Source organism: Macaca mulatta, chromosome 14 (assembly GCF_049350105.2).
Source record: "Macaca mulatta isolate MMU2019108-1 chromosome 14, T2T-MMU8v2.0, whole genome shotgun sequence".
Lineage (NCBI taxonomy): Eukaryota > Metazoa > Chordata > Mammalia > Primates > Cercopithecidae > Macaca > Macaca mulatta.
In genome coordinates this window covers 17,998,317-18,022,216 of record NC_133419.1, presented here as the reverse complement: position 1 = coordinate 18,022,216, position 23,900 = coordinate 17,998,317, and the positions used below count along the sequence as shown (strand labels likewise).

The following is a 23,900-nucleotide window of genomic DNA, read 5'->3' as shown; positions in this document are numbered from 1 at the left end:
CACTGGCCCTGTGGAGTAGGGATCCTGTCTGGAGAAGTGGGAGCATGGGCGCAGTCAGGACTGCTGCAGACTGAGCCATGTGATGGTACGTAAGGAGTCCCCCTGAGGGAATGAAACACTCTCGCCCCTTCAAAGTCACCCCTTCGGAATTCAACACAGACACACATATCCCTTCAAAAACTTTTATTTGTATCAACACTTCCTAGCTCTTGACTTAGCTTAGAGCTTTTAAAAGAGCAGACACCTTACATATTTGAGTTTGAAAAAGTTTCTGCTATTAATCAGAAATAATCATTTCTATTTTCTGGCTTACCCCTTGGAATAAGCCAAAAATAAAACCAAAGTTACATTTCCTGACAGATGGATGAGAAAACAATAGAAGGAACGTCCTGAATTCTAGAGTTGACTCTTGCTGGTGAAGTACACCTTCAGCTTAGTCCATACTCCTAAGTAAAGCCCGAAGGAAAACTCTTAACACCTAATTCTTTGTGGAAAAATGATCAACTAGCCATTTCATAGGTTATAGAACAAAAGTACAATTGGGCATCTTTCCTTATGTCCTGGGATCAGGGGTGCTTATATTTAACATTGATCAGGTAAAGAGGAGAGGCTGTGCCTAAGGTCTGAGAAACAGCTTGCTCTAAAGCAAGCTGTGGTGAGGCACACAATGACTAGGGGATGGCAGAGAACAGGCTGGCCTACTGTCAGTTCAAGCAACCAGCTGAGCAGCAGCAGTCTAAAAAGCCCCAAACAGAACACCTCCATGGGTTCAGGGAAGGGCTGAGGCACTGCCTTTCTAGTATGTGCCAAAAAATACATTACTCTGAATTGGGGCCCGGGGGACTTTGAGTTTGGATGGGGAGGGAAAAGGAGTGAGCAGCTCTCCTCCCCTCCCCACAGCCTTAGGCCAACACAAACTGCAAATTGGTAAGCAGCACCTTAATACCTCTTGTGACAGTTACGGCTGAAGTGGCAGGGTCAAGCTTGTAGGTGTTGGCATCCCCCTTTTTATATCGGTCCCGGAAGACATAGATGCTCCCGTTACAGCTGGCAATCTTCCAGAGGGATGGGGCAGAGCTCCAGGCCTCAGGAAGGCAAAGCCGGGTGAAGCTGTCTAGCAAGGGATTGTAACATACCAGGGAGTCCCCTTCAGCCACGATGAACACCAGATCTTTATGCACAGCTGCGTGCATGTGGCCTGCAAAGGGCAGCACATAGGGCTTCACATGGCATTTGTCTGTCTCTGTGTCAAAGCACTGGATGAGTCGGGAAGGTTTGGTAAAGAAGTCCAGATCATTCTCCTCCCCCCCCAGTAAGTAGATGATCCCGTTGAGGTTGGCACCAGCAGCCCCTGACACAGCCACCTCTAGCTGGGTTGTCTCTGTCCACACATTATCACCTACGCGATAATAAATGACTGCATTGGAGAGGGTATCTTGCAGTGTCTTGCCACCCAGTGAATATATGGCATCTTTCCCGGGCACAGACACCAGGGTGTGCTGGAGCCGGTCCCGAGGCAAAGGAGCACACCACTCCCAGTCAACGGTGGCATTGTTGCACTTCCACATGCGCCGTGGGATGGACCCTCCCACCACATACAAGTCTCCACCATGCTTGCAGGCCGCAGTGATCTGGTGGCACAAGCTGTTTTGGCCACTTACACTGATGGAGTCATCTTCTGCACAGTGCAAGGACACAGCCAACGAGTGGGTACGAGATGACTCTTTCCCAATCAGGTAAATGTGCACATTCTCCCCAATTTCCTATTGGCAAAATTAAAATTATATGACAGCTGTTAAGTTCTAGGCTAAGGCTCTGCTAAGACACATATCCTTAAGATCCCGGACTTTACACCTGTACCTAGCTTTAACATACTACTCTCTAATTACTGCATGGCATCCAACTGTCCTCTAGTCACTTTCTTTGAGGCAATTTATGCCGGGAGGAGAATCTTGTATTCACCCTTGTAACTTTTAAAACTCTCATAAACTGGTGCTTTGGACAAAGGGTGATTAAGATTGTTAACTTGATGAAAGTAGTTCTCAAGGAACTTTGAGAGCTCATAGATTGGTGGTTCTGGGGTTACAAAGACATCCTTCTCCCCAGCTTACATCAACTTCAAGCCAGAGATGACTTATTCAAAAAAATAATAAATAAATATAAAAAATTAAAAAAACAGAGATGGCCAGGCGCGGTTGCTCACACCTGTAATCCCAGCACTTTGGGAGGCTGAGGTGGGCAGATCATCTAAGCCCAAGAGTTCGAGACCAGCCTGACCAATATGGTGAAACCCTGTCTCCACTAAAAATACAAAAATTAGCTGGGCGTGGTGGTATGCGCCTGTATTCCCAGCTATTCGGGAGGCTTAGACAGAATTGCTTGAACCCGAGAGGTGGAGGTTGCAGTGAGCTGAGATCATGCCATTACACTCCAGCCTGGGCAACAGAGTGAGACTCTGTCTCAAAAAAAAAAAGAAAAAAAAAGAAAAAACGAAAACAGATGACCATTCATAACCTGGCCATCAAAAAGAGGCCAGGTTAGGTCAGGCGCATTGGCTCACGCCTGTAATCCCAACACTTTGGGAGGCCAAGGCGGGCGGATCGCCTGAGGTCAGGAATGAGACCAGCTTGGCCAACATGGTGAAACCCGTCTCTATTAAAAATACAAAAATTAGCTGGGTGTGGTGGTGGGCGTCTGAAATCCCAGCTACTTGGGAGGCTGACGCAGAAAAATCACTTGAACCCAGGAGGCGGAGGTTGCAGTGAGCCGAGATCGCACCATCGCACTCTAGCCTGGGTGACAAGAGCGAAACTCCATCTCTCTGTCTCACACAGACACACATACATACACACAAAGAGGCCAGGTTAGGCCAGGCACAGTGGCTCACACCTGTAATCCCAGCACTTTGGGAGGCAGAGGCAGGCGGGCCATCTGAGGTCAGGAGTTCCAGACCAGCCTGGCCAATGTGGTGAAACCCCATCTCTACTAAAAAATACACAAATTAGTCAGGCGTGGTGGCAGCACCTGTAATCCCAGCTACTTGGGAGGCTGAGGCAGGAGAATCGCCTGAAACTGGGAAGTGGAGGTTGCAGTGAGCTGAGATTGCGCCACTGCACTCCAGCCTGGGTGACAAAGCAAAAATCGTCTTAAAAAAAAAAAAAAAGAGGCCAGGTTACCTGATGGTGAGAATGCATGGAGAGTGTGCAGTCTCAACAATTAAGAGATTTGCCTTACCTTCAAGCTTGTCCTGAGTGACTCTGCAAAAGCCTCTCTTTCCTCTTTATTAAAGTTAATCCAGGCTTCTATTGCCTCTGTTGGGTTCTGAGAACATGGAACTCCATCTGTGAGAGCCAGAGGAAAGGCATGGTCAATGACGATCCGAAAGAGAAATTCAGAGTAAGGGACTTTAAAAGATGTGAACTGCTTTATTAGACTACTGCTGGGCATGTGTATATATGTCCATGCATACATACACATATACATGAAATTAACCTGAAATTGCCTTTTTTTTGGGTGGGGGGCAGGGTCTCACCCTGTCGCTCAGGCAGGAATGCAATGGCACAATCACCATCACCGTAGCCTCAACCTCCTGGGCTCCAGCAATCCTGCTACAGCCTCCCAAGTAGCTGGGACTACAGGTGTGCACCACCACGCCTGGCTAATTTTCTTATTTTCTGTATAGACAAGGTCTCGCTATGTTGTCCACGCTGGTCTCAAATTCCTGGCATCAAGCGATCCTCCCTCCTTGGCCTCCCAAAATGCTGGGATTACAGGCATGAGCCATCATGCCTGGCATGCCTTGCTTTTTTTTTTTAAAGTAGTCTCGTGTTACATGAGGCCTCAAAAAGTTGGGTAAAGACTCACAACTGGCCGGGCGCGGTGGCTCAAGCCTGTAATCCCAGCACTTTGGGAGGCCGAGACGGGCGGATCACTAGGTCAGGAGATCGAGACCATCCTGGCGAACACGGTGAAACCCCGTCTCTACTAAAAAATACAAAAAACTAGCCGGGCGAGGCGGCGGGCGCCTGTAGTCCCAGCTACTCGGGAGGCTGAGGCAGGAGAATGGCGTAAACCCGGGGGGCGGAGCTTGCAGTGAGCTGAGATCCGGCCACTGCACTCCAGCCCGGGCGACAGAGCCAGACTCCGTCTCAAAAAAAAAAAAAAAAAAAAAAAGACTCACAACTGTTCCTCTCCATGGAAATCTTTAGTAAAAGGCAAAATATTTAGACAATCTGAAGAAAAACCAGAATATGTGCCTTGCTTTTTTAAATCAAAATGGATGGCTCGATATGCTCCCATCTGCCACGGAAGCAACCTACTAAGCTATAGAGCTCACACTATTTTTTTTTTTTGAGATGGAGTCTTGCTCTGTTGCCCAAGCTGAAGTGCAGTGGCATGATCTTGGCTTACTGCAACCTCTGCCTCCGGGTTCAAGTGATTCTCCTGCCTCAGCCTTCCCAATTAGCTGAGACTACAGGTGCCCACCACCACATCCAGCTAATTTTTGTATTTTTTTGTGGAGACGGGATTTCACCATGTTGGCCAGGGTGGTCTCGAACTCCTGACCTCAGGTGATCCGCCCACCTCGGCCTCCCAAAGTGTTGGGATTACAGGCGTGAGCCACCGTGCCTAGCCAACCTCACACCTTAAGTATGGTTATATCTCACTTGCAGGGTTAGGATTGTTTCCTGACGTTGGCCCATCACTAAAAAAGTTTTTAGTCTTAGATATCTTACCTCATCACCAATTTACATAGGTAATTAGACCCACCGGGACATCCAAAGTACAGGAGAAATTAGAGTATAATACAAATCACTCCTCAGTACTTTTGTGTGGTTAAGTGTTGTGCTTTAATTTTCCTGGCTTCTTCCTCTAACACACTGTGTCTCTGACAGCAATTACACTGAATCTCAACTCAATCTTTCTTAGCAGGTTATCTCAGTAAGAATGCAGGAATAATAATGTAAATTAACACCAGGAAGCATGAGGGTTCCTTTCTCCTAAACTAGAACATTCACTGAACATCACAGCCAAGTAACTTCGTATGCTGTGTCCCCTCCCTAAACTTACCCGAGATGATATCTGTGAGTAGGTGGTGAGGCAAGTGGAGAAATTCCTCTGTATTCTGCAGCTGGGCCAGGTGGGTCTTGGCACAGTGTTTGGCAGCAGTATAGAGCTCAGGATCACTGTGCCGATCTGCCAGCCACATCACCTGAAGGCAGTTTCCCACTTGCACTGTGCGGGCCAAAAACCGAGAGCATTCCTCAAAGAGAGATGTCAACTGATACATGTCTGACACCTCATAAATTTCCTGCAACTCCTCAGCTCGAAGTTTCACAGTCCCATGGTAGATATAATCAACCAGGAGCTGGAAAACAGACTCACTGACATCCTGCAGCACAATCACCCGGTTGTGGGCCTCCTTCAGGTTAGAAGTGAACATGGATCGGAAGAAGCAGCTCTGAGCTGAGAGGACCAGCCGATGGAGCTGAAACTCCCGGCCTTCCACCGAAATGGTGACATCAGCAAAGAGCTCCTCCTCTAGACACAGTTTCATGATGCCTTGAGCCACACGGCCTGAGTGTGACCGATCTTTGAAAGTATAGTTCACAAAGTAGTTCTCATCCATGGATGCTCCAGGCTCCTCTGGTGATTCCATGCTAGCCAACTTCTCTCTCTGCCAGCTGTCTGCAAAGCAACACCACCTTGAGTAACTTGCGGAATTCACAGCCATAATCTGTGAATCCAACTGTCCAACTCAGGGAGGGAAATGGAAGAAGTGACAGCAAAGTGGGTCCAGATTGGCCTTAGTCCTGGTCCTGTCCATGATGTCCCTGACGCTATCCTTTAACCAAACCTGGGTTCGTTCTCCCCAGTGGCACCACTCCGCTAATGAAATAAATCAAAGTTCCAACTCTGGGTGTTTTCCTGAGAAAACACGGAATAATTCCGTTCCATGATATTAACAAAAGACTTGGGATTTAGGTCAATATATGAAAGCAAAGGGCTGGGGGAGGCCTGTGACCGTAAAAGCCTTACTAACCAAATAACTGGGGCATAAAACTAGTGAAGTTCGGGGCAGCAGAGTCAGACAAAAAGGACCCCCTGCCCTGGCCTAGTGGCCAGGTCCTCTCCTTCCCCGCGCATGGAGTTAAGACGCTCCATATGAGGCCTAGCCTGGGATATACGTCAGTCTCACATTTGCTCTCTTCTGAGCTACTTTCCCCGCTCGCTCGAAAGACTCCCTAAGGCTGCGTCCCAGAACTCAAGTCCAGCCGCCCTCAGGCCGGGGCACTGGGAGGCCCATCGCCCTGTGCAATATCCCCGCTCCACCTGAAGTCGCCTGGGAAACCGTCGCCAGGGAAACCGTTCTTCCCACTCAGGCTCGCCCGCCCTCGTCAAAAGCTTGGCTGAGAGCGGGGGAGGGGTGTGTAGTGCAGAACCCAGAACGCCCGCCCCCTCCCCTCCTCTCACCCGTCTGGTTCTTCAGCGTCCTCGCCTTCTCTCCAGGCTTTGCCACACGGAGCTAGGACCACGCTCACCTTACGGTTTCCCTACCTGCCTGTCTCGCTTTCTCACCTGCGTTCCCTCCTTTCATCCCGGAGCCCGGAACCTCTGCTTCAGGCTCCACGTCCGCCCGGAAGAAGATCTGCTGCACACTTCCGCTTCCGGTCCGTGCCCTTGGGGCTCCGTCTCCTGCTGTCTTTCCGTCCGCTGCCTAGTCTGTGTCTGGGTAACATGGCGGCGGCAGCGACAGCTAGGCTGTGGTGGCGTGGAATCGTGGGGGCCGCGGCGCTGACGAGGGGTGAGAGGGGCAGCTAGCTGAGACCGGGGTCAGGCGCAGCGGCGTGCCCAGTGCAGAGAGCTCTTCAGGCCTCACCCCGCGCGTCTGTGCCTTTTATCTCCCTGTGCAGGGGCTGGGCGACCCTCAGTTCTGTTGCTGCCGGTGAGGCGGGAGAGCGCCGGGGCCGACACGCGCCGTGAGTATGTGCTGGCAGCGCTCTTCCCTGAACTGTCGGCGGGGCCCCCTAGGTGCCTGTCCTTGCCCTAGGATGCCCTTCCCTGCGTCTTCCTGGCAAATCTTGGAGACCTGACTGCGGTGGTCTTCACCCTGCGTGCAGAATCGAGCCCTCCCTGTACCCTTAGGCCTCTCTGTTATGGCCCTGATTGTCCCTTGTCCGTTTCAATGGTCCCCTTTTTGTCTGATTAAACTGTCAGCTCTTCGAAAGCAAGCAATGTGCCCTTTAGTCCTCAGAGCCCTATAATAATAGTACCTCACGTTGAGTGCTTAATGTGTGCCTGGCACCTCGCTAAGCGTTTTAGTGAATGATCTTATTTCGTCCTCACAACAGCCTTATGGGGTAGGTAGTATCTTACTCTTCTTACTATAGATCAGGAAACAATCCAAAGAATTAAACTGCCCAGGGTCAGAGACCTAGTGAATGACAAAGTAGGCCTGCCTGCTGCCAGGGGCAGGAAAACCTAACCATCATTCCGTAGCTTGTGATGTGTGAGTGCTCAGTGGTTTAGGGTTGCATGAATGAGTATGTACATATGTTACAGTCAAGATGCACGCACTGGGAGTTAGGAGACCTAGCATTTCCCCTTTTCTTGGCCTCAGTTTTCTCATTGATACAAAAAAAAAAAAAAAAAAAAGTAGGTTTCAAGGAGACAGTCTGTGAGGGCTCCTCAAGCCCTGAAGTTCTTATCTTGAGAACCTGGTATAAACTTACATGCTAAGAAGTTACAGAGAAGCAAAAGTTCTGGTTCCCATCCTCAAACAGCTCTTAGTCTGACAGGAGAACTGAGACTACTGCTTTAGCAGAAATGCAGGTAATGTGAGGGAAGAACTGTAGAGTAATTTTGAGAAGAGGTGAACACCCCAGCTGCTGTATTGAGTCTTTCTGAGGACTGTGTACTTAAGGTGGCACTTTCCCCAAGTTTTCATCACTCTATTCCCTGGAAGGGAAACCTTTCACATGCCCCTTTCTCAGGGTGCTGCAGGGAGCCTTTACTGGATTTGACATCCCTTACAAGCCCAAGAGACTGGATACAGGGCTGGCTTTTGCCTTCTCCATTTCTTTGTTAAATATGCTTTTTCCTTCCAGCCACTGTCAGACCACGGAATGATGTGGCCCACAAGCAGCTCTCAGCTTTTGGAGAGTATGTGGCTGAAATCTTGCCCAAGTATGTCCAACAAGTTCAGGTAATACGTACCACTGTTATTTGGGTCTGGGCCAAGAAAGAACCATGTTCTCAGAGCATGTGGGAGTGGGCAGACTGGTTTCAAAGAAACTACAGACTCCTCCATCCCAACCTTGGACTTTTCCCTCAGCATTAAGCCAGGTGACTCCAGCTGAAGTTAGCTGTTCCCTCAGTAGCTCTTTGTTCCCTCTCCCCTCCCTTCCATGTGTGCAGGTGTCCTGCTTCAATGAGTTAGAGGTCTGTATCCATCCTGATGGCATCATCCCAGTGCTGACTTTCCTCAGGGATCACACCAATGCACAGTTCAAATCCCTGGTTGACTTGACAGCAGTGGATGTCCCAACTCGGCAGAACCGTTTTGAGGTCAGTCGGGAGATTTGAGAAGGTTTGGGGGTAAGGGTATTAATTTCAGTTTGTAACAAACAATGGAGCATAGCAGTTAAACTGGGACTTCAGAGTCAAGTAGATCTCAAGTTTGGATCTTGGTTCTGCCACTAAACGGCCATGGGACCTCAGATAACTCAAATATTTTGTTTAATCTTTTTTTTTTTTTTTTTTTTTTTTTTTTTTTTTTTGACCGAATCTTGCTCTGTCGCCAGGCTGGAGTGCAGTGGCATGATCTTGGCTCACTGCAACCTCCGCTTCCTGGGTTCAAGCTATTCCCCTGCCTCAGCCCCCTGAGTAGCGGGGACTACAGGTGCATGCCACCACACCTGGCTAATTTTATGTATTTTTTTAATAGAGACGGGGTTTCACCATGTTGGCCAGGATGGTCTCGATTTCCTGACCTCGTGATCTGCCTGCCTTGGGTTCCCAAAGTGCTGGGATTACAGGCGTGAACCACGGTGCCTGGCCCTTGTTTAATCTTTCTGAGCTTTCATTTTCTTATCTGGAAAATAAATATAAAGCTGCCCCTATCTTATAGAATGGTTGTGAGGATCCAATGAGATAGTTCAAGTAAATTGTTAGCACACAATAAGTTTTCAATACATTTAGCTATTAATATTTTACTGATTATCTACTGTTTGCTAGACTCTGGGATGGAGAGAGAAATAACATGAAGTATTTGTCCTCCAAGAGTCCCCCACACTCTAGCGAAGGAGAAAGACACCTAAACAGCTTACTGTAGTAACATATAATACAAAGGATATTAGGGGGATGCTTTAAGAAAGCAGGAGGGGCACTTGGCCCTGTCTGGGAGGCTTCTTTGAAGACAGAAAATGTTTGTGCTGAATCTTAACACATGAGCAGAAGACCAGGAATTAGCCTTGTGAGGTGGACCAGGGAAATATTCCTGACAAAGGGAATAGTATGAACAAACACAGGCATGCTGACATGCTAAGCTAGAGCTGTGGCCTGGGCCTTTGGAAGTAGTTGTAAGCATAGGAGAATCTTGAGGATTTGAGGTTCAGAATAGAAAGCAGGGTCACAGGGCAGAACTCTCCCAACCAGGGACTCCCATCTCATCCCTCCAGATGCTTCTGTTCTCCCTAGATTGTCTACAACTTGTTGTCTCTGCGCTTCAACTCACGGATCCGTGTGAAGACCTACACAGATGAGCTGACGCCCATTGAGTCCGCTATGTCTGTGTTCAAGGCAGCCAACTGGTATGAAAGGGAGGTGAGTTACCGGATATGGTGGACCTGCCTCTGGGCCAGAGTTACAGAACTGGTTGAGACTATGGGATGCCATATAGCCCCTTCCCCTGTTGTTGGTCTTGATGGATTGGCTGTTTGAGGGAGTCTCTTTCCTAGATCTGGGACATGTTTGGAGTCTTCTTTGCTAACCACCCTGATCTAAGAAGGATCCTGACGGATTATGGCTTCGAGGGACATCCTTTCCGGAAAGACTTTCCTCTATCTGGCTACGTTGAGGTAGGAGCCTTGGAACTGGGACAACAGTCTCAGGGAGGGACTTGCAGGGAACTCAGGGGATCCCTGGGAATGGCAGGAAATGTGGTCTGTGGATTGTGGTGGTTTAAGAGCATGGGCCCTGGATTCAGATCCTAGTTTCATTTTTGTAACTTGGGGCAAGTTACTTGGTTTGACTGACTCAGCTTTCTCATCTTAAAATGGCAATAATAATAGCACTTAACTAATAGATTTGTGGCAGGCATTAAATAATGTATGTGTAGGCTCACGCCTGTAATCCCAGCACTTTGGGAGACAGGAGTAGTGCTCGAGTCCAGGAGTTCGAGAACAGCCTGGACAGCATGGTGAAACCTCATCTCTACAAAAAAATAGAAAAATTAACGGGGCATGGTGGTACATGCCCGTGGTCCTGGCTGCTCAAGAGGCTGAGGTGGGAGGATCACTTGAGCCTAGGAGGCAGAGGTTGCAGTGAGCCAAGATCACGCCACTGCTCTCCAGCCTGGGTGACAGAGTGAGACCCTATCTCTAAATAAATAAATGCTGTATGAAGCCTGCTGTATTGTAAAGGCTCAGTTGATGCTATGTGTGTGTGTGTGTCAGGGTCTCACTCTGTCACCCAGGATGCAGTGCAGTGGTGCGATCACGGCTCACTGCAGTCTCCACCTCCAGGCTCAAGTAATCCTCACACCTCTCAGTCCTCCGAGTAGCTGGGACTACAGGCGTGCACCACCATGTCCAGCAAATTTTTGTATCTGTTGTAAAGATGGGGTTTCTCCATGTTGCCCAGACTGGTCTCAAATTCCTGGGCTCACGCCATCTGCCCACCTCAGCCTCTCAAAGTGCTGGGATTACAGGCGTGAGCCACCGCACCTGGCCAGTGCTATCCATTATTGTAATGATAATTTTAATGATCAAGGCAGCCTTGAGGACGTAGTCTGCCCCTAAAACCTAAAGTAGAGGATTATTTTACCCTGCCCTGACTCTCTGGGAAGGCAGTGATGGGGAAGATGCCAAATGTTTAGCCCTCAAGAATTACCTCTGAGGTGGGACCAATAACGTGAATAAAGAATTTCAGTGGTGCTGCAGGTTGTTTATTTGCAGGAAGATAGTGTGTATTATTATTACTCGTGACTTTTATAGCAAAGTAACTGTTTAGAAATGCTGAGATGTGGTGCTCCAGCCCTGGTCTTTTAGTCCCCAGTCACTCCTGCTGTGTTAGTGCTTTGCATGCTCCTATTTCCCTCTTAGGCTACTTCTGGGCAGGGCTATCTCCCTTGCTTCTCCCTTTCACCCCACTCCTGCTATCTGCCTCACCTGGTTTGCCTCTTCACTCTAGCACCTGATGATCCTGACCTCATCCATTTGATCCCCCAGTAACAAGAAAAGCCATGTCAAACGTACCGCTTTAGATCTGGACAGTGAATATGCTAAGGGCCCAGGGCCTGAGGTTGTGTATCTCCCAGTTTAGGTTTACTCTTTTCAGCCACCCACTACTATAATCCTGGGCAGATGCTTACCATTACCTTATAAGAGTGTGTGGGTGGGTGAGCAGGCAGTTGGGAGCTCCTGATGCAGGAGTGGTGAGCAGGGGAGTCTGACTGGTGCTGGCAGGGCATGAGAGGTATCCTACATTTTGGAATCTCACACTCTAGCTGGTTGGGATGTGATCTGATGGGTAACACAGGTGTGGATGGAGACTTATTAACAGAGGCTGGGACAGAAGTCAGTAACGGAGAGGAACTGGACTGGGGAAGTCATCCATAGCCTTGTGAAAAATAGGCTCCTTTGTAGCTGTAATAGGGACTTCCTTAGTGCTCAAGCCTGCCTTTTGCTCCTACAGGTACGCTATGACGATGAGGTGAAGCGGGTGGTGGCAGAGCCGGTGGAGTTGGCCCAAGAGTTCCGCAAATTTGACCTGAACAGCCCCTGGGAGGCTTTCCCAGTCTATCGCCAACCCCCGGAGAGTCTCAAGCTTGAAGCCGGAGATAAGAAGCCTGAAGCCGGAGATAAGAAGCCTGAAGCCAAGTAGCTCCAGGGAAGGCATGTGGATCCTAGACAGCGCCTTATCTAAGATTGAGTGTCGGTGTAAATAAATTCCTACTTAGACTCACCAATTCGTGTGTGCTTGTAATGGGGAGAAATGATGTTTGACGGGGGACACAGGCAGGCAGGGGTGTTTCCCTGCTCCCTTAGAGAGACACTACTAAACCAGGGAGTCTTACGGGTTTTTCTGTTTTTTATTTTCTGAGACAGTGTCTTGCTCTTGTTGCCCAGGCTGGAGTGCAATGGCGCGATCTCGGCTCACTGCAACCTCCGCCTCCTGGGCTCAAGCAGTTCTCCCACCTCAGCCTCCCGAGAAGCTGGGATTACAGATGTGCGTCACCATGCCCAGCTAGTTTTTGTAGAGATGGGGTTTCACCATGTTGCCTGGGCTGGTCTTGACCTACTGTCCTCAAATGATCCCACCCACACTGGCCTCCCAAAGTGCTGGGATTATAGGTGTGAGCCACCACACTCAGCTAGGGGTCTATTTTAATGGGACTAAAGAGTGTAGTTGCAGACCTAGTGGCCTGCAGGCATGGATGTATTTCTGAGAGGAATTCTAGAGCTGTAATTAAAAGTTCTCCCGGTCCACAGGGATTCAGGATGGGTGTGGCATGGCAGCCCATCACTCTTGGGCTATAGAAACCTTCCTGGTTTCTGGCCTGAGCTGAGAATGGTGTTTTTTTTTGTTTTTGTTTTTGTTTTTTTGAGGCAGAGTTTTGCTATTGTTGCTCAGGCTGGAGTGCAATGGCATGATCTTGGCTCACTGCAACCTCCGCCTCCCGGGTTCAAGCAATTCCCTGCCTCAGCCTCCTGAGTAGCTGGGATTACAGGCTTGTGCCACCACACCCAGCCAGTTTTGTGTTTTTAGTAGAGATGGAGTTTCTCCACGTTGGTCAGGCTGGTCTCGAACTCCCGACCTCACGTGATCTGCCCTCCTCGGCCTCCCAAAGTGCTGGGATTACAGGTGTGAGCCACTGCGCCGGGCTGGTGGGGGTTTTTTGAGACATGGTCTTGGTCTGTCGCCCAAGCTAGGGTGAGTACAGCAGTGTGATCATGGTTCGCTGCAGTCTAGACTGCCTGGGCTCAGCTGATCCTCCCACCTCAGCCTCCTGAGTAGCTGGGACCACAGGTGTGTACCACTATGCCCAGCTAATTTTTTTATTTGTAGAGATGAGGTCTCACCATGTTGCCCAGGCTGGTCTCGAATTCCTGGGCTCAAGCCATTCTGTCTTGCCCTCCTCAAGTGCTGGGATTACAGGCATGAGCCACGGTGCCCACCCTGAATTAAGAATGTTGTTAGGAAATAAGAGGTCCCAGGGCTGGGGCAAAAACCACTGAGGAGCTGCAGATTTGTCTGTCTGCCAGGAGACAGTACTCCCTAGTCCAGCTGGTCTAGGGGTCTGTTCAGCCTGCGGCAGAGTGCCTGAGACGGGAGTGCTTGGCTCTGCCTGTATACAGGGCCGCCCAGCCAGCCCGCCATGCAGTTGGAAGACTTTGCAGCTGATGCTTTTGGCAGCTGAAGGGCTCCATGGAGGCTGGGCTGGGCCAGACTGGGTGTTGGGGCTGGTCTCAGTTGCAGGATATTTTGAGGGTGCAGACGGTAAGATGGTCTTACCGCCTGGGCTCTTTCCTACCCTTTGGGAGGGCCAAGCTAGAGCTATTTGCTACCAAACACCTTTTTCCTATTAACTAAGCATACCGCCCAGCTGGGCAGGAACAGGCTGAGGGCCTGACAAGCAGGGAGCCAGGCTCCTGCCAACAACCAAAGATTCCCCATTTCTAAAGGATGGAAAGAGCCCATGGGAGGTGACCGAGGCCACAGCCAGCCCCTCCCTGTTCAGCATTGAAGAATGACACGCATTACAGAGCTCTGGAGCAGCCTGCAGTGGAAAGTTGGAGCCGAGGTGTGTGGCAGGCAGATGAGGGAGCAGAGAACTGCTGAACAGAGTGAAACTCAGAGGACGTGGTGGAGCATGGCTGCGACCCTGCAGTTCCTGGCTTGCCTGGTGGTAGCCATCTGCCTCCTCTCTGGTGTGACTACAACCCAGCACCATGCAGGTACCGGGGCTTCAGGGTGGGTGGAAAGGAGCCAAGGAAGGCTGCTGGCTGACGGCAGTTAACAGCTGGCTCTATTTGAGGCTAGTCGGGCATAGAAGTGTGGGCATGGTGGGTACCAGGCTGATGTGTGCTGTGGTGGGTGACAATCTGGGCCGCCCCCCCCAGAACTGGAAAGATACAGGTGACAACTAGGGAGATAGCCCTAGGTGCTCTTAATGCTGGCCCTGGGCTGATTCCCACTGATGCCCAAAGCAGGGTCTCTTGACCTGTCTAGGCTTGGAACAAACATTACAAGGGTGAGGCAACACCCCAAGGTGTGGGCCGGAGGGAGCTGCCACAGACATCCTCCCCTGCCCTGTGGTCCCTGCCTCACATCCTCCCCTGCCCTATCCTCCCTGCCCTGTCCTCCTTCTCCCTCCCTTACTGCTGAGAAGGAGCAGGGAGAGTAGGCTCTTCCTAAAGAGGTCCTTGTCCTTGGGAGAGTCACTGGCACTGTTTTAGGTGACTCTGTCCTCCGATGATTATAGGGAGAGGAGGAGGGTGGGGAAGGGTCTTGTGACCCGTTGGCCTGGAGCTCTTTACCAAGGGCATTGTGCAATTTAGAGGAGGAGTCCTGGGCATTTGCCAACATGGTAACTACGCTTGGAATGATGCTTTTGAGATCAGAAGACCTATGCCTGGGAGAGTGAATGTCAATGTGCATGTGTGTGCATGAGAGGGAGGGGAAACAGGGGCATGGGATGGCATTCCTGCCCTTTTGTAGAATGATGAAGCACTTGGGACCTCTACCACGCAGCAGAGGGACACTTCTGGGAGGCTGGGGTGTTCATGGTGTAGCATGGCAGGGGCCTGACTCCTCTCTGCTGCCCCAGGGCAGCCCATGGACAGCACCAGCGTGGGAGGTGGCCTGCAGAAGCCAGAGGCCCCGGAAGTGATGTTTGAGGTCTTTCCTCCCAGCCTGGGACATGAGGGTGGGCATGTCCAGAGGTCCCTAAGCTCAGGGTTGGGAATGGGGATGTCTCAGGGTGGACCTGCTAGGGGTTGGTGGGGGCAAGCCAGCATGGGTCCTGCTGCCTGCTTCTGCCCCCTCCCCCAGCCCACTCTTGCTCCCCGCCCTGCTCCCCAAGCCACAGCCCACCCCTTACATGCCTCCCCTTGCAGCTGCTCTGGGCTGGGCTGGAGCTGGATGTCATGGGGCAGCTGCACATCCAGGATGAGGAACTAGCGTCCACACACCCAGGCCGCCGACTCAGGCTCCTCCTGCAGCACCACGTGCCCAGTGACTTGGAGGGCGCTGAGCAGCGGCTGCAGCAGCTCCAGGACCTGCGGAAGGGGCCTCCTCTTAGCACTTGGGACTTTGAACATCTGCTCCTCACAGGCCTGTCCTGCGTCTACCGGCTCCACGCAGCTAGTGAGGCTGAGGAACGGGGCCGCTGGGCCCAGGTCTTCACTCTCCTGGCACAGGAAACACTCTGGGACCTATGCAAGGGTTTCTGCCCCCAGGATCAGCCCCCTTCCCTGGGGTCCTGGGCTTCCATCCTTGACCCCTTCCCCTGACCCTCCCCTTTTGCTCTTTCACCTGCCATTACCCCCTCCCATCTCCTCCTCAACTCCCCAGGCAGACCCATCTTGGGCAGGGGCTTCTGTCTGGCATCTGGTTTTTTCCACTGTGTTCAGATCTCTGGGCTTGGCTTGCACCCTGGACACCCCCTCTCTGCTTACCCCGACCCAATCGATCTTATTTCCTGGATCTTGAGAGGCTAAGAACCCAGGCTGTGGGTCGCAAGGAGTGGCCACAGAGCTAAGGGCACGACTTGCAGGCAGTGTGTGTGTGCTGAGATCAGGGGTCAGGGTTGAGAAGTGTGTTCAAGAGATGCTGAAAGGGAAGCTGCCCCAAGTAAGGCCAGGTCAGACCTTCCAACTCCTACCTTGGCGCTCTGTGATAGGTCCTGTGGAATTCACAGGAATCCTCTAGGTGCAGAGCACCCCCTTTTAGGCACAACCAAGGATCTGGGGTCCCTGAGCCTCCAAGTTCCCATCTGGGTTGGGAGAATAGACTTTTTGAGTTCTGTCTGTTGGAGGACTGGAGGGAAACGGGGAGGGAGGAACATTTTCTCTTTTGGGGTAGGGAGGCAATATCTCAACACCTTAGATGTGGGAGTAAGGCTGGCAGACCAAGCAGAGACAAGCGGAGGTGGGCTGGGCCAGGTGTGGCCCTGATTCTGTGTTGCTCTTCTCATAAAATGTTCTGTTTCGGACTCCCGAAGCCTGTGTCATTCTATGTCGGAATAAGCGGTCTAACTCCTGCTCTGGGCAAATCACTCTCCCCATCCTGGGAAGGCAAGAGTCAGGGCAACCAGGTATCAACTCCTCATCCCATTCCCATGCCCTGCTGGAAGGAGGAATGCATTCTCCTTGAATCTCATGCCCTCAGTGGGGTAATGGGGTGCTGTTCCTTGTCACAGAAAGGCATCAGCCAGGGGCTAAGGCTGAGGTCGTAGGTCAATGATGAGTCAGAGGGCTGGACGAGGTAGGGGTATGAAAGGGAGGCCCCCAACGGACTAGGCGAATGTGGTTCCACCAAATTCCCACCTCCTCACCCTCCCAGGGTCTGAGGGGACCCTGCTCTCCAACCTCCAACCCCTTCCCCGGGCCTGCGGGCCCGCAGTAGTCAGTGCCTATCCCGCCTGCCCCCAGCGAATGCGTCGCAGTCAAGACAGCGCAGGGGCCTGGGTTGCCGGGCGCTGCGCAGGCCCGCTTTCCGCTTTATTGGCAGAGTCCAGGCGCGCCCGGCGGCCGTGGCGCTCGCGCGAGGCGTTCGGGCCGCGGGCCTGGCCCGGCATGCACGCCCCTGGCCCTCCCGGGCTCCTCTCTGGCCCGGGGCTCACAGCAGTTCCGGGGCCCCGAGGCCTGGCGGGGCGGCGGGGGCGAGGTCGGGGTACACCAAGAAGCCGGAGAAGGTGATGTACTTGCCGTGGTTGCTGTAGGCGCCGTAGCCGTCGTGGTCGTGGCTGAGCAGCCAGACGGCGTCGCCGCGCCGCAGGGCCAGCATCACGCTCTGGCTCTGCATCTCGCGGCGCCGCGACGCGCCGTCGTCGTAAATCATGGCCTGCACCTCGTCGCGGTTCTTCATCAGCTTCACCGACAGCGTCTTACGCGGCAGCTTGCCCAGCGTGAAGGAGAAGAAGTAGGCGCCGGGCAGGCGGCAGCGGAACACGCCGGCCGCCGCGTCGAAGTCGCCGCCAATGTTGACGAGCTCGGTGTCGAAGGATAGCGGCCGGTGCCGCGGCCCGGACCCCGCGTCCGAGCCCACCAGGCTGCGCGTGCGCGCCGCCGAGAATGCCGAGCGCGGCTCGGGGGGCGCGGGCGGCCCGCGCGCAGGCGCGTCGGCGTCGGCGTAGGCGTCGGCGTAGACCAGGTAGCCGCTGAAGGTGGCGCCGGGCGCGCCCAGCGCGTACTGCGGGGAGCCATGCAGCCGCAGCCAAACTGTGTCGCCGTAGTCGAGCTGCAGCATGGCGCTCTGGCTGGCGGCGCGCCGTGCGCTGGGTCGCCTCTGCTCGTCGAAGGCCAGCGCCTGCACCTCGTCGTGGTTCCGCACCAGCATCACCGACAGGCTCTTGTGCGGGGCCTTGCCAACCGTGAAGGAGAAGAAGTAGGCGCCGGGCACGCGGCAGCGGAATTGGCCCGTGGCCGCGTCGAAGTCGCCCCCGATGTTCACGTACACCTTGTCGAAGGTCACCGCCATCTCCGACGCGCCCTCCAGGGGAGTGGTGCGTGCCGCCGAGAAGGCCGAGCGCAGCTCTGAGGAGCCCGGGCCGGGGGCCGGGCCCAGGGCCCAGCAGGCCGCTGGGCCCAGCAGGCCTAGCAGAAGCGGCAGCATGGAGCCTGGGAGGGAGACCGAGGGGCGGAAGAGGAGGGTTGGCAGGGGCGGCCTCCAAACATTAGGCTCTCCACCTCTCCACCGGGAGACAAGGGTTCTCTTCCCAGCCCTGCCCTAGACCCACAAATAGGTTTCAATTTTCCTACATCCTTGCACTAGCTCAGTGCTTCTCAAACTCTAGCGAGCCTCACTGTCACCTAGAGGGCGTGTTCAAACATACATAGTTGGGCCCCATCCCCAGAGTTCGTTCAGTAGGTTCTGGGATGGGCCTGAGAATTTGCATTTGTTTGTTTGTTTTGAGATGGAGTCTCGCTCTTGTCACCCAGGCTGGAGTGTAATGGCCCGATCTCGGCTCACTGCAACCTCTGCCTTACGGGTTCAAGCGATTCTCCTGCCTCAGCCTCCCAAGTAGCGATAATTTGCATTTCTTTTTTTTTTCTTTTTTTTTTTTTTGTGGAGACGGAGTCTCACTCTGTGAACCAGGCTGGAGTGCAGTGGCATGATCTCGTCTCACTGCAGCCTCCACCCCCCGGGTTCAAGCAGTTCTCCTGACTCAGCCACCCCAGTAGCTGGGACTACAGGCGTGCACCACCATGCCCTGCTAACTTCTTCTGTATTTTGGGTAGAGAACGGGGTTTCACCGTGTTGCCCAGGCTGGTCTCGAACTCCTGAGCTCAGGCAGTCCGCCCACCTGAGCCTCCCAAAAGTGTCGGGATTGCAGGCATGAGCCACCATGCCTGGCTAAGAATTTGTATTTCTAATATGTTTCCGGATGATGCTGATGCTGCTGATCCAAGGACCACATGCTGAGAACTACTGGATTAAGCTAGGAGTCTCCAAACCTCTGTGTGTGTGTGTGCATACCCACACACTGAAACCTCCCCCCGCTTTTTTTTTTTTTTTTTTTTGAGACAGAGTCTTGCCCTGTCACCAAGGCTGGAGTGCAATTGCCTGATCTCAGCTCGCTGCAACCTCCGCCTCCCAGGTTCAAGCAATTTTCCTGCCTTAGCCTCCTGAGTAGCTAAGATTACAGATACTCACCATCACGCCCAGCTAATTTTTTGTATCTTTAGTAGAGATGGGGTTTCACCATGTTGGCCAGGCTGGTCTTGAACTGACCTCAAGTGATCCACCTGCCTCAGCCTCCCAAAGTGCTGGGATTACAGGCGTGAGCCATCATGCCAGGCCTTGAAACCACCCCTCCCCCCCCCTTTTTTTTTCTGAGACAGAGTCTGGCTCTGTTGCCAGGCTGGAGTGCGGTGGCTCGATCTCGGCTCACTGCAACCTCCGCCTCACGGGTTCAAGCGATTCTCCTGGCTCAGCCTCCCAAAGTAGCTGGGACTACAGGCATGCACCACCATGCCCAGCTAATTTTTGTATTTTTAGGAGAGACGGGGTTTCACCATGTTGGCCAGGATGATCTCAATCTCTTGACTTTGTGATCCACCTGCCTCAGCCTCCCAAAGTGATGGGATTACAGGCGTGAGCCACTGCACCCGGACGAAACCCCTTTCTTTTTTTTCTTTTTTTTTTTTTTTTTTTGAGACAGAGTCTCGCTGTGTCGCCCAGGCTGGAGTGCAGTGGCCAGATCTCAGCTCACTGCAAGCTCCGCCTCCCGGGTTCACGCCATTCTCCTGCCTCAGCCTCCCGAGTAGCTGGGACTACAGGCGCCCGCCACCTCGCCCGGCTAGTTTTTTGTATTTTTTTAGTAGAGACGGGGTTTCACCGTGTCAGCCAGGATGGTCTCGATCTCCCGACCTCGTGATCCGCCCGTCTCGGCCTCCCAAAGTGCTGGGATTACAGGCTTGAGCCACCGCGCCCGGCCGAAACCCCTTTCTTAAGTGAAAGCTTGCACACAGACCAGGAGAAACGCTCTGGTTGAAGAAGCCTACAACCCTGTCTGCTTGGCTCGCCCCTACACCTCCTGTTTGACACCCAGGGGCCCTGGTAACCCGGGGGATTCAGGGGTGTCTCTGAGTTCCCCTCAGTTCCAGTTGGCTGCATTTTCCTGTGGTTATTTTATGGTCCTTGGTCTGCTACTCACACAGGCACTGGCTTTCTGTGTCAATGCTCTGCATGACCATTACTGTTTAAGACCTACCTGAGCAGGAAAGGAAATCGCTGCTACCTGACCCCTTTCCTGGCCTCACCAGGGGCCCTTCCTGCACAGAGGAGACGAGAACAGTTGGGCTTTGAGGTAGCTTCCTCCCCCGTGAAATCAGAGTAAAAGAGAAGGTGACTCCTTTCTCTTTGCTTGGAGGCTGGTTACTCAGGGGAAGGAGTGGCGAGCCAGGGGCTACCAGGGATGGACAGGGAGAGCAACAATTCCAGCAGGGCTTTGGCAAGGCTGTGAAGTCAGCAGCTTTGTTCCTTGGGAGTGACGGATTGGAGAGGACAGCCAGCCAGATCTGGGTTCAGGTCCTGGCTCTACCACTCACACTGTGAAACCCTGGGCAGGTACCCTAACTTCTCTGGGCATGGCGTCCTCCATGTAAATGGGGAGGAGACCTCACACACAGGCTTGCTGCGGGGGTGCTCTGAGATAGGTGTGAACATGGTTTGTCAATGGCAGTGCTGAGGGGTGCAGATGCTTCTGTTGGTTGCCCTGACAAAAGTGATCTGGTCCAGTTCTTGATGTAAGGGTTTAGGGACTCAGTCACTCCTACCTCTGGGAGCTTGGTGAAGGCACTGCTTGACTCAAAGGAGTCACTGTCTGATGTAGGGATTCCATCCTGCTTCCTAGTAGGGCATGCACTTTGGGGCTTGAATACCCAAAGGCCCTGATGTGGAAACAAAACAGGAAAGAAATGAGCTGGAGACAGCCTGGGATGTGGGCTGCTTTAGAAAATACCCTGTAAGTATGTGTAGCTCTGTGTCAGGGCCCTGCTGAAAGGGGTTGCCACGTGTAGATGTGCAGAACATCCTAGCTAGAATCTAGCTCACACTCCACATGTTAGAGCAGCACCTGGGATAAAGTATGCCGCCACCTCATTCTCATAATAAAGACCCCAAGTTGCTAGCCCAACTGAATGCTGTCTGCTTCCAGAGGAGGTGCCTTTTCTAATTCTCACAAAGGTGTCCTATGGGTTAGTGATACCCTTGGTTAGAACAGGGAGGAGGGAAGGGGCCATCCACGGTGGTGAAGATGGCACCTCACAAGTGTCCAGTACATTCCCTTTTACAAATTTCTTTTAGGCACATGGTCTCAGCAAACCTGCAAGACAGGTGGGCCCTCTCCCATTTTATAGATGAGAAAGCTGAGGCCCAACAAGGGAAAGCATTTTGGCCCAAGGTCACCCATGAAGCACTGAGATATTTTGACTCAAATTCTGTATGCCTTCCTCTCTGTCACTCTTCCCTCCTAGACACAGGTATGTCCAGCCAATTTGTCCTCTGCCTCAGTTTACCTTTTTGCAAAACTAGGAGAGATCAGGGGAATGAGTCTTGGGATCCAGAATGAGGAAGACAGAAAGAAAGCAAAACCAAACAAAAGCAAGCAAACGCATTCTCTAGTGTTTTGTCTTCTGGGAGCATGGGGAACAGCTCAGCTTTTCCTGACACCGCTGCTTTCCTAGTGGGTCATGCCCCAGAAGAAGCTGCCCAGCAACCTCCCAACCAAGGATGGTGCACCCCACCAGTGCCAAGGGTCTTCCTGTGTGCCCAGTACCCAGCCTCCATTTCACCCACACTGTCCAATTCCCAGATCCCTGGGTCCTCATCCTTCCCTGAACCCCCTTCCCTGAGCAGGTCAGAGGTGTGGGAGGGTGTGTCAGGTGGGTGTCATAGCTCCAGGGAAGGAAATGGCTGTTACTGGCTCTGTCCAGGTGGGGCTCAAAATAGTCATCTTCAAAGAGAAAAACTGGAACACATAACTGGGCAGACCCAGAGCCCCGGAGCCAAGGCGGGAGGTGCAGGCTGAGGGGCTTGCAGAGCTCCCCCTTGCCCTGCCACTCACCAGTTAACCCTTCCCTCAAGCCCTGCCAGAGCCCCCTCCCCAACCTACCTTGAAAGCCCCTCATCCTTCCAAGAAGTCCCACTTTCACAGAAGCCAATTAATCCTTATTTTTAAAAAACAAAAACCAGGAAGGGGTATCCCAATCCCTCTCCCCCGAGACCTTCCCTCCATGCATCCATCCCTTCGGAATGAAAGCCCTTGTGCCTGTTTCACGAAAAGGCTCCCAGGTCCTCCTTTCAAGAAAAAAGGACCCAATTTCCCCGCGCCTCCCCAGCCCCCGTTTCCAGTAAAGGGGAAACCTCGGCTCCCCGCCTTTCCTGAGCTGACCTCACCTGGCTGGGGGCGGCGGTCCGGTCGGGTTCGGTCCGAGCCCGCGATCCGGCTGCGGGCTGCGGGCTGCGGGCTGCGGGCGCCGGGCTGCGCACTGACCGCCCGCGCTGCGGCGGGAGCGCCGGGGGCTCCGGCTGCTTCTCCCGGCTCTGAGGCGGCGGCGGACAGGGTGCTGGGGCCCCAGGCCGGGCGTGGGGAGGCGTGAGGGAAAGGGAAGGTCAGCCAGGGAGGGAGCCGAGCGAGCGGAGAGGCGGGAGGAGAGGCGGAGGAGAGGCGGGAGGGGGAGAGGAGGGGAGTAGGGGGAGAGGGAGGGGCGAGCTGCGGGGCCTAGGGGCTCCGCACGGAGCCTGCGCCGAGCACTGGACCCTTCCTCATCTGTGATCTCCTTAGAGCTTCGTCCTCTGGGTCTAGACAGCAGGCATCATTAATCTGAGCAGTTGGGGAAACTGAGGCCAGAGGCAGCGGCCAACGCGGGGTGGCCCAGAGTGCTCTGCAGTCCAGCTTCCTTCCTGGTGTGGGGTGAGAGGGCTAGAGCTGGACTCGGAGACTGGACTAGCCTTTGGGCTGTAAGGACAGTGGAAGGTGAGATTTTGGCTGGGACAGATGTCCAAGCTGAGTGGCCTTGGGGGAGGGGTCTGAGGGAAAAGAAGGATAAATGGGTCAATGCTGCCAGTAAAGGAAGAGCTGAAAATAACCTAGTTTTTCCTCCTCACCTCCAAATCGGAAAATGCCCACCATCCATTAGGAAACAGGGAGAAGGCAGTCTGCGTCCCCCTGGGAGAGGGGCAGTAAGAAGAGTCCTTGGGGCAGAATGGAATTTTCTGCTGGAAAGGTTGCTCCTGCAAGAAGGAACAGGGTTGAGAAGGGCAATAGGTGGGCAAGAAAGGCCTCTGGAGAGGGAAACTGACACCCTGCCTCGCTGGGGCCGGGCTAGCAGGAGTCCAGCAGGGCACCCGGGCTGGGAACAGCGGTCTTCCCACAGTAACACTCACCAGAGGCACTAGTGCTGGCCTCTACTGTGGACTTCGAGCCCACGGGGTGGGGGGCTCAGACTCCCTTTCTCTAGGCTGCTGTTCTGTCCCATGATGACTGTAGAGGTGATGACACTGCCTGGCACTCAGTAGATGTTGACTAAGTGGATGACTTTCGAAGAGCTCGACTCTCAGCAGCCAAGAGCTGGTGCCCTCTGCCTGGCCCTGGTTGACTCCGGAGCCATAGGCTCGAATCCTGCCTCTGCCGCAGGTCTGCTCTGTGGTCCCGGAGAGGCCTGAACCCCTGCGGACCCCCCTGTCCTCTGGAGCTTTCCTTTTGGAGCTCTCAAAGTTACCCAACCCCAGTTAATTTATTTGTCTCTAGGAAGATGTTGGTAGAGGTGATTGGCTCCGCTTCAAGTGTGTTAGGTGAATGATGGAATGAATTAACAAATATGTGCCTGAATAGAAAGGAATGAATGGAGGTGTTTCAGGCTGAATAATGAGGGTATTTGTTGACAGAGGGTGAAGCACCCGTCTAGCCCTTGTCAGATCACAACTGTCTCCTTCACCAGCTTGAAAAG

The 23,900-nt window shown here is 53.0% G+C and overlaps 4 protein-coding genes and 1 non-coding gene across 10 annotated transcripts; 2 read left to right on the top strand and 3 right to left on the bottom strand.

Moving 5' to 3' along the window:
• Positions 1 to 168: 168 nt before the first annotated feature.
• Positions 169 to 6,670, bottom strand: KBTBD4 (kelch repeat and BTB domain containing 4). Of its 5 annotated transcripts, none has more exons than XM_015114183.3 (4): positions 6,475 to 6,622; positions 5,071 to 5,688; positions 3,235 to 3,341; positions 169 to 1,763 (listed from the first exon to the last, which is right to left on the bottom strand). In XM_015114183.3, exons 2-4 carry the CDS (start codon positions 5,657 to 5,659, stop codon positions 903 to 905), a joined length of 1,557 nt encoding a protein of 518 aa, XP_014969669.1. In that variant the 5' UTR covers positions 5,660 to 5,688; positions 6,475 to 6,622; the 3' UTR covers positions 169 to 902.
• LOC114672595 (U5 spliceosomal RNA) lies at positions 4,142 to 4,252 on the bottom strand. Its single transcript, XR_003722982.2, has one exon. It is a non-coding gene; the product is annotated as a U5 spliceosomal RNA (small nuclear RNA).
• On the top strand, positions 6,663 to 12,195 carry NDUFS3 (NADH:ubiquinone oxidoreductase core subunit S3). The gene is given in 7 exon segments (NM_001194303.2): positions 6,663 to 6,805; positions 6,915 to 6,980; positions 8,109 to 8,206; positions 8,419 to 8,568; positions 9,700 to 9,825; positions 9,960 to 10,079; positions 11,917 to 12,195. Coding segments are annotated over 7 exon segments (816 nt in total). The 5' UTR covers positions 6,663 to 6,738; the 3' UTR covers positions 12,106 to 12,195.
• A 601-nt stretch (positions 12,196 to 12,796) lies between these two features.
• Positions 12,797 to 16,435, top strand: FAM180B (family with sequence similarity 180 member B). 2 transcript variants are annotated; one of them, XM_015114278.3, is made up of 4 exons: positions 12,797 to 13,086; positions 13,381 to 14,180; positions 15,053 to 15,123; positions 15,342 to 16,435. In XM_015114278.3, the coding sequence occupies exons 2-4, from the start codon at positions 13,973 to 13,975 to the stop codon at positions 15,735 to 15,737; spliced, it is 675 nt and encodes a 224-aa protein (XP_014969764.1). In that variant the 5' UTR covers positions 12,797 to 13,086; positions 13,381 to 13,972; the 3' UTR covers positions 15,738 to 16,435. The 2 variants fall into 2 exon arrangements, with proteins under 2 accessions (XP_014969764.1, XP_028689260.1); XM_028833427.2 differs by lacking the exons at positions 12,797 to 13,086; positions 15,053 to 15,123 and having other exon boundaries at positions 13,689 to 14,180.
• A 475-nt stretch (positions 16,436 to 16,910) lies between these two features.
• C1QTNF4 (C1q and TNF related 4) lies at positions 16,911 to 22,441 on the bottom strand. The gene is made up of 2 exons (XM_015114277.3): positions 22,348 to 22,441; positions 16,911 to 18,065 (listed from the first exon to the last, which is right to left on the bottom strand). The coding sequence occupies exon 2, from the start codon at positions 18,058 to 18,060 to the stop codon at positions 17,065 to 17,067; it is 996 nt and encodes a 331-aa protein (XP_014969763.3). The 5' UTR covers positions 18,061 to 18,065; positions 22,348 to 22,441; the 3' UTR covers positions 16,911 to 17,064.
• Between the last annotated feature and the right edge of the window lie 1,459 nt (positions 22,442 to 23,900).

Excerpts from the sequence above, each read along its gene's own strand:
- KBTBD4 (XM_077960714.1), bottom strand. Across the intron at positions 3,342-5,070 it reads ACTCACAGATATCATCTCGG|ATGGAGTTCCATGTTCTCAG; the intron begins GTAAGTTTAGGG and ends TGGCTCTCACAG. Across the intron at positions 1,764-3,234 it reads CACTCAGGACAAGCTTGAAG|GAAATTGGGGAGAATGTGCA; the intron begins GTAAGGCAAATC and ends TTTTGCCAATAG.
- FAM180B (XM_015114278.3), top strand. The coding sequence starts at position 13,973 with ATGACACGCATTACAGAGCTCTGGAGCAGCCTGCAGTGGAAAGTTGGA. Across the intron at positions 14,181-15,052 it reads TACAACCCAGCACCATGCAG|GGCAGCCCATGGACAGCACC; the intron begins GTACCGGGGCTT and ends CTGCTGCCCCAG. Across the intron at positions 15,124-15,341 it reads CCCCGGAAGTGATGTTTGAG|CTGCTCTGGGCTGGGCTGGA; the intron begins GTCTTTCCTCCC and ends CTCCCCTTGCAG.
- C1QTNF4 (XM_015114277.3), bottom strand. The coding sequence starts at position 18,060 with ATGCTGCCGCTTCTGCTAGGCCTGCTGGGCCCAGCGGCCTGCTGGGCC.